This window comes from Vulpes lagopus, chromosome 12, assembly GCF_018345385.1.
Source record: "Vulpes lagopus strain Blue_001 chromosome 12, ASM1834538v1, whole genome shotgun sequence".
In the NCBI taxonomy this organism is placed as follows: domain Eukaryota; kingdom Metazoa; phylum Chordata; class Mammalia; order Carnivora; family Canidae; genus Vulpes; species Vulpes lagopus.
Genome location: NC_054835.1, coordinates 9,327,684 through 9,339,791, shown reverse-complemented (window position 1 = coordinate 9,339,791; position 12,108 = coordinate 9,327,684). Strand labels below are relative to the sequence as shown.

General features: G+C 38.5%; 1 protein-coding gene across 9 annotated transcripts in view; it reads left to right on the top strand.

Annotated features, from left to right (window-relative positions):
• SETX (senataxin) overlaps nucleotides 1-12,108 on the top strand; it is an 82,221-nt gene that overhangs the window by 42,414 nt on the left and 27,699 nt on the right. For all 9 annotated transcript variants that reach the window (XM_041724777.1, XM_041724779.1, XM_041724780.1 and 6 more), the window contains 4 exons: nucleotides 7,558-7,731; nucleotides 9,738-9,970; nucleotides 11,003-11,170; nucleotides 11,905-12,061. In XM_041724777.1, coding sequence (XP_041580711.1) covers nucleotides 7,558-7,731; nucleotides 9,738-9,970; nucleotides 11,003-11,170; nucleotides 11,905-12,061 — 732 coding nt within the window. The remainder of the gene's footprint in view (nucleotides 1-7,557; nucleotides 7,732-9,737; nucleotides 9,971-11,002; nucleotides 11,171-11,904; nucleotides 12,062-12,108) is intronic.

Here is a 12,108-nt window from a genome sequence, read left to right as displayed (position 1 = left end):
GCCCTTTTTCTACTAAGGACCTTGTTTTCTTCTTAATGTGTATGTATTGTTGTAGTGTGCTTTTTGCAGTTTGTTATTCAGTTTCATGTGGAGATTTTGAGGTGCAATTTCTACACATGTTTAAAAATACCATATTTACTTCTTTATGGTTCTGACGTTGGTCCTATAAAATGGATATTTTCATTCTTTTTTTTTTTTTAAAGGATTTTATTTATTTGAGAGAAAGAGAGCAGGGGGAGGAGGAGAAGGAGAAGCAGACTCCCCACTGAGCAGGGAGCCTGATGTGGGTCTTAATCTCAGGACTCTGGGATCATAACCTGAGCCAAAGGCAGACACTTAACTGATTGAGCTCCCCAGGTGCCCCACTTTCATATTTTCTTGTAGTGGTTTTATATATATATATATTTTTTTTTTAAAAGATTTTATTATTATTTTTTTAAAATATTTATTTATTTATTTATGATAGACGTAGAGAGAGAGGCAAAGACACAGGAGGAGGGAGAAGCAGGCTCCATGCCAGGAGCCCGACGCGGGACTCGATCCCGGGACTCCAGGATCACGCCCTGGGCTAAAGGCAGGCGCCAAACCGCTGAGCCACCCAGGGTCCCCTTAAGATTTTATTTATTCATGAGAGAGAGAGAGAGGCAGAGACATAGGCAGAGGTTAGAAGCAGGCTCCATGCAGGGAGCCCAATTGTGGGACTCCCATCCTGGGCCTCTAGGATCACGCCCTGGCCCGAAGACAGGTACTCAACCACTGAGCCACCCAGGCGTCCCTATATTTCTTTTTAATATTAATATTTAAGTTATGAATTTATCTGGCATTATCTTGATCTTCTGTTAGAATCACATAATATCTATATCTGGCTTCTTTCGTTTAACACATTATGTAAGATTCATTAATTTTGTGTGTCATCATTATAGTAATATTTCAATATGTGAATTTGTCCTGATTTTACTGTGTGGTTTTTGGTTTTGTTCTGTTTTTATTATTTTACTGTTGATAGACATTTTTTTTTTCAGTAGTTTTTGGCCTGTGTGTCAGATCCCCAAAGTTCAAGGACTTCCTAGGGCAACTCACAGGTATTAGCATATACTCATGCTCATGTGCCTATTATGTTAAGAGACTACGAAGCAGAATCAGCAAGGAGAGAAGCGCATGGTGTGAAGTTTGGACAATACCAGGAGCAAGCCTCTTAAAGAGTCTTCTCCCAGTAGAATCAATCCAGAAATGGATTGTCAGAATGTGTGGCATGCATACTGTTACCTCCTAGGGAAGCTTATTTGAAACTTAGTGCCCCAGCCACCCTCTCTGCCTGGCATAAATTCCTGACTTCCGGAAGGAAAGCAGGTATTTGGTATAGACCATATTCTTTTTGCAAACAGGCACAGCGAGGCATTCTCATCATCAAGCAATAATCCCGAGACCCAGGATCCCAGTGCTAAGGGCCAACCTCATAAGCAGACTTACCTTTCTGAGGGTAGTATCCTCCGGCATGCTATGTTAAGTCTTACACAGCATTTTATGAGCAGTGCCACTGTGATATTCCTGTCTCAATGTTTGTGTGAGGGCATTTTTGTTGAGTCCTATATCTAGAGTGGTTTGTGAAGTCTCGGGGTATGTGTATGTTCAAGTTGACTAGGAAATGCCCAGTCCATTATACATTATACCCACCAGCAGTGTATGAGAAGTCCCATTGTTCGAGGTCTTCACCAGCACATTTGTATTGATTGTTGTGTTAGTTTCAGCTATTATGCCATGTTTGTATTGATGGCCTTTTGTGGTTTTATTTTGTCATATCCTTGTTATCAGTGAGGTTGAGCACCTTTTTTATATATTTAGTAGATAGTTCAGTAATCTCTTTTGGGAAGTGCCTTTTCAAAGTTACTGTTAATTTTCTGTTATCTTTTTCTTATTGATTTGTAGTAGTTCCTTATATAATCTGGATGCATGCCATTCTCTCAATCTGACTTCCATTTTGATTCACTGATGTCTTTAAAAGTTTTATTTTTATTAAAAATTTCTTTTATGGATGTATGTATGCAATCTCTAATCCCAACCTGGGACTCAAATTCATGATCCCAAGATTAAAAGTTGCATGCTCCCCAAATGAGCCAACTAGGCACCCCTAGAATTTCTTATTTTTAACATAGTAAATGCATCTTTTTTTTTTTTTTTACTGAAAACTCTGAGATCAAGACTGGAGCTGAGATCAATAGTCGGACGCTCCACCTACTGAGCCACTCAGGCACCGCTAATTTTTTTTTTTTTATGGTAATTTTTTTTTTTTTGCTTCATTTAGAAACCTTTCCCTGCTGCAGATCATAAATATATTATCTTAACATCTAGAACCAGGTGTCAGCAAATGACAACTTGCAGAACTACCCCATATCCTATTAGTGGACTGCCTTGGGGTACGATTTATACATTATTTTAAAGAATTTTGGAAAAAGTCTATGAATATGCAACAGACTTTATGTGTGGCTTGCAAAGAAAACATTTGACTCTTGACAAGAAGTTTGCAACCCTTTTCTAGATGATTCATTGTTTTGTCAACCTGGAATTTCTTTTTATGCATGAATGGGATGTATAGGGAACATGTTTCAGTTTTTTTTCCAAATGGAGTTGTGGTTTTCCTGGTGTTACTTATTGTTGAAAAGACCATTCTCGGGATCCCTGGGTGGCGCAGCAGTTTGGCGCCTGCCTTTGGCCCAGGGCGCGATCCTGGAGACCCGGGATCGAGTCCCACGTCGGGCTCCCGGTGCATGGAGCCTGCTTCTCCCTCTGCCTGTGTCTCTGCCTCTCTCTCTCTCTCTCTCTCTCTCTCTCTCTCTCTCTGTGATTATCATAAATAAATAAAAATTAAAAAAAATTTTTAAAAAAAGACCATTCTCTCAATGTTCTACAATGCCATATTTGCCTAAATCTAGTATCCATTTAATTCATGGATTTTTTTCTGTACTGATTTTCTTCTTGATTGGATCATTTGCCAACCCTGGTGCTGATATCACGTTGCCTAATTACTTAGTTCAGCTTTATAATGAGTTTTAGTGGCCACTGAACAGGTCCTCCTCCTTTGTTTGCCTTAAGAGTGTCTTGGCTATTCTTGTTCCTTTGAGTTCCCATATAAATTTAAGAGGAAAAATTGGGGGAAATTGGGCAAGAATTAACATCTTCTCTCTTTTTTAAAAATTTTTTTCACTTATTTTATATTTTTAAAATATTTCATTTATTCATAGAGACAGAGAGAGAGAGAGAGAGGCAGAGACACAGGCAGAGGGAGAAGCAGGCTCCATGCAGGGAGCCTGATGTGGGACTCGATCCCGGAGATCCGGGATCACACCCTGGACTGAAGGAGGCACTAAACCTCTGAGCCACCCAGGCTGCCCTCTCTCTTTTTTTCTTAATATGAGAATTGCCATCTTTCTAATTAATTATTTTCTAATTCATGAATTCAGTTATTTTGGTTTATTTTCAATAATGTTTTATAGTTTACAGTGGGGAAGTTATTTTTTTTTTTAAGATTTTATTTATTTGAGAGAGCAAGAGCATGGGTGAGAGGGAAAGCGAATCTGAAGCAGACTCTGCACTGAGCACAGAGCCCAACGTGGGCCTCTATCTCACAATCTGGAGATCATGACCTGAGCTGAAACCAAGAGTCAAAAGCTTAAACAACTGAGCCATCCGGGCACCTCTCATGATGGAGAGGTTTTACAGATCATCTTTGGTTTGATTTTGGGGCAAGCATCATTTGTAATTAGATTCAGTGAATATTTCTGGGAGATACAGACCTAAAATTTATAATAAGGTAACATTTTATTGCTAATATTGTAGTCGTTCCTTAATATCAGATAGCCAGTCAGTTTTCAAATTTCTAATTTCCTCATAAATAACAATTTTTTTTAAAGATTTATTTATTCATAGAGACACAGAGAGGCAGAAACACAGGCAGAGGGAGAAGTAGGCTCCATGCAGGGAGCCTGATGTGGGACTCAAACCCGGGTCTCCAGGATCACGCCCTGGACTGAAGGCGGCACTAAACCGCTGAGCCACTAGGGCTGCTCATAAATAACAATTTTTTCAGTCACTTTGAAACTGATGCTAGTTGATGTGTCTTTTTTTTTTTTTTTAAGATTTTATTTATTTATGAGAGACACAGAGAGAGGCAGAGACACAGGCAGAGGGAGAAGCAGACTCCACGCAGGGAGCCCGATGTGGGACTTGATCCCGGGACTCCAGGATCACACCCTGGGCCAAAGGCAGGCACTAAATCCTTGAGCCATCCAGGGATCCTGATGTGTCTTTTTTAACTACAATTTTTTCTTCCTATTTTTCCCCCCTTTGTAATTTGTTTATTGAAAAAGTTGAGGCAGTGAGCCTTTAGAATTACCGTCTGTACTCATTGATTTGTCCCCCTGGTGCTTGTTAGTATGTTTTTTTGTCCTCTGCATTTCTTGTAAATTGATAATTGTATCTAGAGACAACCATCGATTCTAGTTTGATTATTTTTGGCAAGACTATTTCATAGATAGTGTTATGTGCCTTTATCAGGATGTGTATCATCTCTAATTTCTCTTTTATTAGTATTTACAACTGTTGATGCTTAATGCCTAGGTTAATTTATTAAAGTTGTGATGATACTGTTATTTGATCATTTATTTATTAGCTGCAATAATTCTATGAAGAAATTTCTCTGTATTATCTAGTTACTCTTTGGTATACTTTATATATAGAAAGGTAGAAAAGTACTTGACTCTTGACCAGTTTTTAAAATAATGAGTTAATTCACTGCAAGCACTGGTGTTGACCAAAATGCTTTTTAAAAAAAATTTCATAAATGCATGGACTTAAATATACTTGTGTTTCTGTCTATTATAATTTAAACCCTTTAGGTAGGACCCTACAAGTTTTTGAGTGGCTGTCTGATATGACCGATATCCTCTATATTCTTTGATCCTGTATCTGAACTTGGCAATTCGCTAAGTAGCCTTAGCATCCTGTAGAAGAAAATGGTATTTCAAGAATAATATAGTATGGGGTGTCTGGGTGGCTTAGTTGGTTAAGCATCTGTCTTCTCAGATCATGATACTTGGGTCCTGGGATAAAGCCCCACATCAGGCTCGCTGCTCAGTGAGGAGTCTGTTCCCTCTGCCCCCCCCACCCCCCCCCCGCTCATGCTTCTCTCCCTCTCTCTCAGAAAAATAAAATCTTCCAAAAAAAAAAAAAACAAAACAGTATAATAATACACTATATGTATTATGTGTAGACATAAGAATACAGAAAGGTTGGGAAAAAAAGATTGGAGAAGTGCAAATTGCACTAAAAGAAGATGTGTTTAGGGGTGTTTCAGTCGGTTGGGCATCCTACTCTTGATGTCAGCTCAGGTCATGGTGTCAGGGTTGTGGAGTCCAGCCCCATTCAAGGCTCCATGCTCAGTGGGGAGTCACCCACATGTGCACATACTTTCTCTTTTTCTCTCCTCTAAAATAAATAAAATCTTAAAGACATGTTTAGCTCTGTTAGTATCAGACTAAATAGACTAAGACAGAAAATACTACCAAAGAAAGATCTTTTCATAATAATTTTAGTTCAGCAGAAGAGATGACAATTCTTAATGTATATATATATATACATAATAAAATATATAAAGAAGTATCAGATAGAATTAGAGTATACTTTTTACTCATATATGAGGCTTTGAACCATTAAATTACCAAAAGTGAATTTAAAAAAAAAAAACATGAGACAAAATAGAAGTAAATGAACCTGATTATATATTACATGTATTACCTTTTGTTTTAGTTGAAATCTTCTATTTTTTTTTTCTCATTTTAAAATTTCTTTTTTATCTTTTTTTAGTTTGGAAATTATACCTCAATTTATAAATCTTTAGCTATTTAAAACAGGTTAAAACTTATATGCATCCTTGATTATCAAAGTCTGTAGTTTTATTTTTTAAGTTTTAAGGTTTTTTTTTAAGTTTTTTTTTTTTTTTTTTTTTTAACTATTGATTCATGAGAGAGACACAGAGGCAGAGATATTGGCAGAGGAAGAAGCAGGGTCCCCAGGGGAGCCTGATGTGGGACTTGATCCCAGAACCCTGGGATCATGCCTTGAGCCAAAGGCAGACACTCAACCAGAGCCACCCAAGTACCCAAAGTCTGTAGTTTTAGTAGCTCTTTTAAGTGTCTCCATAACTAAGGCAAAACCTTTTAAACTGTGTGAGACATAATCTGTAGCTCCCAGGACAGTCCTTTGTTGTTTATTGAGTTTTTATCTTCTCCTTGTGCTTTGCTTATTTTTGGTGTGTGTTGGTCATTATCTTGAAAAGTCGTTTATAAAAATAATTTGAGGCCTAGGATGATATTATCTTCCTCCAGAGAGGATTTTCCTTTACTTCTGCCAGACTTCTGGGGGCACCTGCAATGTGGGATCATCTGGTTTAAGGGATTGGGCTTTTCTCAAGCACCCAGGTGTTTGGAAGCTGGGCTGTAGTCCATGTCAAGGTGGGTTTGCTCTTAGTTCATCCTCAGGTGTAATCCTAAATCCTTTGTAGTCCCAACCTGAAGCATATTGGGCTACCAGGGTCCCTACTCTGCAGGCCCCAGACTCCACAATGTTTGTCTTTTTAGTCCGACAAAGCTGTCCCAGGTATGGCCTGGCTTCTAGGCTGCCACTCCCAAGAGTAGTTCAGGTGTTTCTAGGGGAAATAGTGGGCTAACTCCAGTGGATTTCCACATTCTTTTGAATCCCAGCAGTAATTCTTCACTACTGTATTTGATCTCTGATGCCTTCAAATAGATAGTCTTGCCTGCCACATTTCATTTATTTGTTTAAAAAGATTTTATTTGTTTTGGGAGAGATAGTACACAAGTGTGACGAGAAGAAGAGGGAGAAGCAGACTCCCTGTTGAAACCCGATGTGGGGCTTGATCCCAGGAATCTGAGATCATGACCTGAGCCAAAGTCAGAAGTTTAACCAAATGAGCCACCCAGATGCCCCTTACCTGCCACATTGTAAAATCTTGTTTTGATTTAGTGGTCCTGTCTACCCAATCCCAGTGCTTGTATTTTAGTCATTGTGTTGTTGCTGGATCTGGCAGTTAGTGCTGAACTTTCTTGTTCTGGTGCTTGTTCCGTTTTCCCAGCCCTGGTAGTTTACAACTAGCCTTACCCCCTTATTTGAAATGCCACTACTAGTAGGTTCAAAATTCTTATATGTCCTTAGATCCGTTTGTGAGTTTTCTTCTGGGATTTTGAAAGTAAAACTGAGGAGCAGAAGAGAAAATTCCTTGGTTAAAAACTAAAATAAACTTCAAGGAAATTTACTACTTTTGAATATTATGATTTTATTTTGGCTTTTTTAGCCGTTAAACATTTTATAATACTGTATAATCTGTATTTGAGAATGTTAACTGGCTTAGAGTATCATTTGGAAGTATATTAACAAAGTCTAGTGCTGTACACTTGCTTGAACTTAGTACAGGGATTTAAGATTCTTTAATCTTACTGAAAATAATTCTGTTAGAGTCAATGCCAACTTTTTATTGTTTCATAGTTCATCTTGAAGAATGTGAACTAGCTAAACAGCTTCATCCAAAGGAAAATGATTTGGTGTTTTTGGTTTCTGAAAGACAAAATGGAGAGAAGAAAGATACAGAGAGAAATAGCATGCAGGATCTCCGTGAATATCATTGCGGTTATATTCATAAGTTTCGCCGCACTTCAGTCAGTAAGTAGATAATGTAAAGAGTAACATGTCTTTTAATTTTTATCTGAGTTGTGCTGTGCTTTACTAGCCACATGTTTGTTACACATATTCGAAACATGTATTTGCCAGGTGGATTAGCTGTCATTCAGAGTCCTTTTTTTAGTTTTTCTAAATTCATCTGGGAAAGGCCCAGTTCTTATTACTCTAGACTTAGGAAAAAAAGCTTTCTTTTGAAATGTCCTCTCTTTCTCTGATACATTCCTTCATTGTGTTTGTTATTAAACAATTTGCAAATCATCTGTTTTTTATATGTTAAATCACATTCCAACCTTGGTTTTATGGCTAAGTATCATTAGAAGACCAAAACATGTAAGTCATTATAAGACAACTTGAAGGTTTTGCTGTTTCCATTGCTCCCATCCCTTATTTTGTAGGGACCCTTCTGGGAATAGCATCTCAGAAGTAGTGTACCTGCTGTATACCAGGCCATGTGCCTTGTCCTTCCTGGGCACATTTATCTTCCTCAGAGCCTTTTAAAGCAGTAAGGTTTATTTGTCTTGTCCTCATCAGGAAATGAGGGCTCAGGGATGTTCAGTAACTTACACAGTGTTATTCTCCGTATTAAGTGGTAGGCCTAGAATTGAAACCTGCATATGTTTTGACTGTAGGGTAGTCTGCATTCTTTATTGTATGCCAGGCGGCCTTTTTAACATTGCTGCTTTCTTAGTCTCAATTATGTGAAGAGAACATGAGTTCATTATTCCTTTGCCTTTTTACATCCAGTCTTAAAAACAGAGCTCCTTAGAGTTGAGCGTCATGCTGCGCTGTAATTGGTGTGCTGTATTTCTATCATAATTGTGGTCCAGCCCCAGTTCTTCTGTGGAATGCATATAGGGGAATAGCAGAAGGGTATATAGCTTAGTCTGTGCTTTTGACTCTTGGAAGTGATGACACTTGCCGTATTTATATTTCTGAGGTATTCTCCTTCTAAACTCCTCAGTTGTCCAACTATTTAAATGGACATCTCCATTTAAATATCTTTTAGACAAAAAAGACCAAAGGAGGCGCTTGATGTTCTGCCTGACATCAACTATTCCTTCTTTTTTTCCCATCTCAGTAAGTGGGGCTTGCATTTTTCTAGTTGCTCAGGCTGAAAACCCCAGTCATCCTTGATCTTTGTCTTACACCCTACATGTAATTCATCAGCAAATCCTGTTGACTCTTCCTTAGCAAAGTACCCAAAGTCCAAGCCCCACATCTGCTACTACATCCTGGTCCCCATGACCATCAACCACAGTGGCCTCCTGAGTGTCCTGTTTGCTTTTGTGCTTTTCCCATTGCATTTATTCTTCATCGGCAGTAAAAGTGATTCTTTTAATATTAAGTTCAAGCACGTCACTTCTCAGTACAAAGCTACCCTGTGGCTTCCTACTTGACCCAAAATAAGGTTCAAATTCAGTATCGTGGTCTTGCAGAGCCCTTTAAAATGGAGCCCCGTTTTCTTCTCTACTCTTGTCACACACATCTCCCTACTTTTTCTTCCAGCCATACTAGGCTTGATCCTATTCCTGAAATACTCCATTCACATCTCTGCTTCTTGGTCTTTGCATTTGCTGAGTCTTTACCAGTAACACCCTCTCTCCAGATAAGGACGTGGCTTACTCATTTATTTCAAGTTTCTGCTCAGATACCATCTTATCAGGAGACTTTCCCTGACTCACCTATCGATGGTAATACCCCTTGCATCCCTCATACTTCTTCATTCCCTTTCTCTGCTTTCTTCATTGTGCTCATCACTACCTGATATGTTTATGTGGTTATCTGCTTCCTTCTTCTAAAAAATAATTGTCTGATTCTTGGGCATTTATTTCACATTTGAGTGAATTACTTAAATAATATATCATACAAAAAATAATAAATATATCATACCAAAACATAAGTTATAAAATACATAATTCTGAATAACCTTTTTATTAGTTGGATCGCATTATTCACTGGCAACTGAAATTGTTTTTTTTTGATAATAGTGCGCAACGGGAAGTCTGAGTGTTTCCTTTACATCCAGACTCAAGATAATTTGCCAGTCAATTTAAATGAATTCGTGAAATGTGTTGTAATCAGTTCTCTGGTAACTACGCAAAGGAAGTTGAAAGCCATGTCTCTGTTGAGTGGACGGAACCAACTGGCCAGAGCTGTTCTTAATCCAAATCCCATGGACTTCTGTACAAAAGATTTACTAACTACAACGTCTGAGAGAATTGTGAGTCATGGTTAAATGAGAATGGAAAGTCAGAAAATTTCATGTCAGAATGTGACATCATTTTGTGTTTATTCATTGCATATTCCTTTGTATCTGGGACAAAGACATATCCCTGTGCGTGCACAGTGATGTAGTATAGTGCTCCATCTTCTTTAAGTTGGCAGCCTGTGTTATGTTACTCAGCTTACCTCAGGAAAAAGGCATAGTGCAATAAAGAATTGAAAATATGCTTAAAGAGCAGCATTAAAATGTTAGATGAGTATCCTACTTAAATGCTTGTTAGGGACTTAAAATTCAGAGGTAGGAGTGGGTTAATAGAGTTAATTTTGTGTTTGAATGATTGAAAGAGAATTTACAGGTAAAGTTGCCATTTTGCATGAAAACATGTTCTAGCTGTGAGAGCCATATAGTCACTCCAGGAGATTAATACAGAGGAAGGCAAGAGAAAAGTAATAGTGTTTGAACCACTGCTGTGTGCTAGAGCTTTCCTGTGCAGTATCTCATTAACTTCTTGTCCTCCCAGAAGTCCCAGGTTTAATGGATGACAGAGGCATAGGCTGAGGAGGTTAGGAGTTTGGAGACCTGGCTTTTGTGAGTGAAGCTGAGGTTTAAGTTTAGGTCTGACCCAAAATCTGTGCTCTTTCCACTGTAGCACTTGAGTTAGGAAAGAAAGTCTTGGAATTTTTTTATCGTCAAAGGAAAAAATAGTGCTCGCTTCGGCAGCACATATACTAAAATTGGAACGTCAAAGGAAAAAATAAATAGAAGAAAAGTATAGAACAGTTTATTGTGATCCTCTTTGTAAGAACCACAAATACAAATGCAGTTTTAGTAGTTGTAGATGGGGTGAAGCCTGCAGACACTCATAAATAACTTGATAGTAGTGAAATTGTTTCTTTAGATTAAAGGTCATTTTGGGTGATCATCATCAAAGCTTCTGTTTTATAAAGGCTAGAAGAAATTCAGACAGAGGTTTCCTCTTCTTGCCACTTCAGGAAGAGCAACTCATTTTCACTAATGTCTTTTGCACAGGTCGCCTACTTAAGAGATTTCAATGAAGACCAAAAGAAAGCAATAGAAACTGCATATGCCATGGTCAAACACTCCCCGTCAGTTGCCAAGATCTGTCTGATTCATGGACCACCAGGAACAGGGAAATCAAAAACTATTGTTGGCCTCCTGTACCGCCTCCTGACAGAGGTAGAGTATGTGAGGGTGTCATTGCTGTTTGCTGAGAGCATTGTTACACACGGATTAATTGATATGTGTAAATAACTACTATCGGTCTTTTCTCCTGCACTGTGTGTATCTTTCTGATACCATGTGAAACCATATCAGAGAAAGAGGTAGCAGGAGAGAGAGTATAAAGAGTGAAGAGGGCAGAAAATGCTGGCCTGTGTGACAGTGTTCTGAAGGGCTAGAATGGTGGCCTCCTGGCTTTGTTATGGGTCATGTATAATGCCAGGAAACTGTCTGGATTGTATTGTATTGCTGGGCTACGTTTTGGTTGGATTGAATATGGAGTAAAATAAGTGGACATGAAGTGAGGCTCAGGGAAGCAATGATAAAGTGTCCTGCTAGAATAATTTTAATGTCCATGTAAAGATGTAGGTGCTCTTACTTTATTTAATTTTTTTTAAGATTTTATTTATTTATTCATGAGAAAGACAGAGAGAGGCAGAGACACAGGCAGAGGGAGAAGCAGGCCCCATGCAGGAAGCCTGATGTGGGACTCAATCCCGGGACTCTAGGATCACACCCTGGGCCGAAGTCAGGTACTAAACTGGGCCACCCAGGGATCCCCTCTTACTTATTTTTAAATATTCATAAGGAGGAGCTTTCAAACATAATGGAAGTAGAGAAAAACTGGAAAACTCTGTAACAGAGCTCATCAGTATTTTTTGTCTGTTTGGCATGTGTGTGTCAAATTGTAGAACCAGAGGAAAGGGCATTCAGATGAAAACTCCAATGCCAAAATTAAACAAAACCGTGTCCTTGTGTGTGCACCTTCCAACGCAGCTGTTGATGAACTTATGAAAAAAATCATCCTCGAATTTAAAGAAAAATGTAAAGACAAGAAGAATCCTTTGGGTATGATACTTATATGGCTTTTAATTTGTTTTTGGTTTTATTCTCTG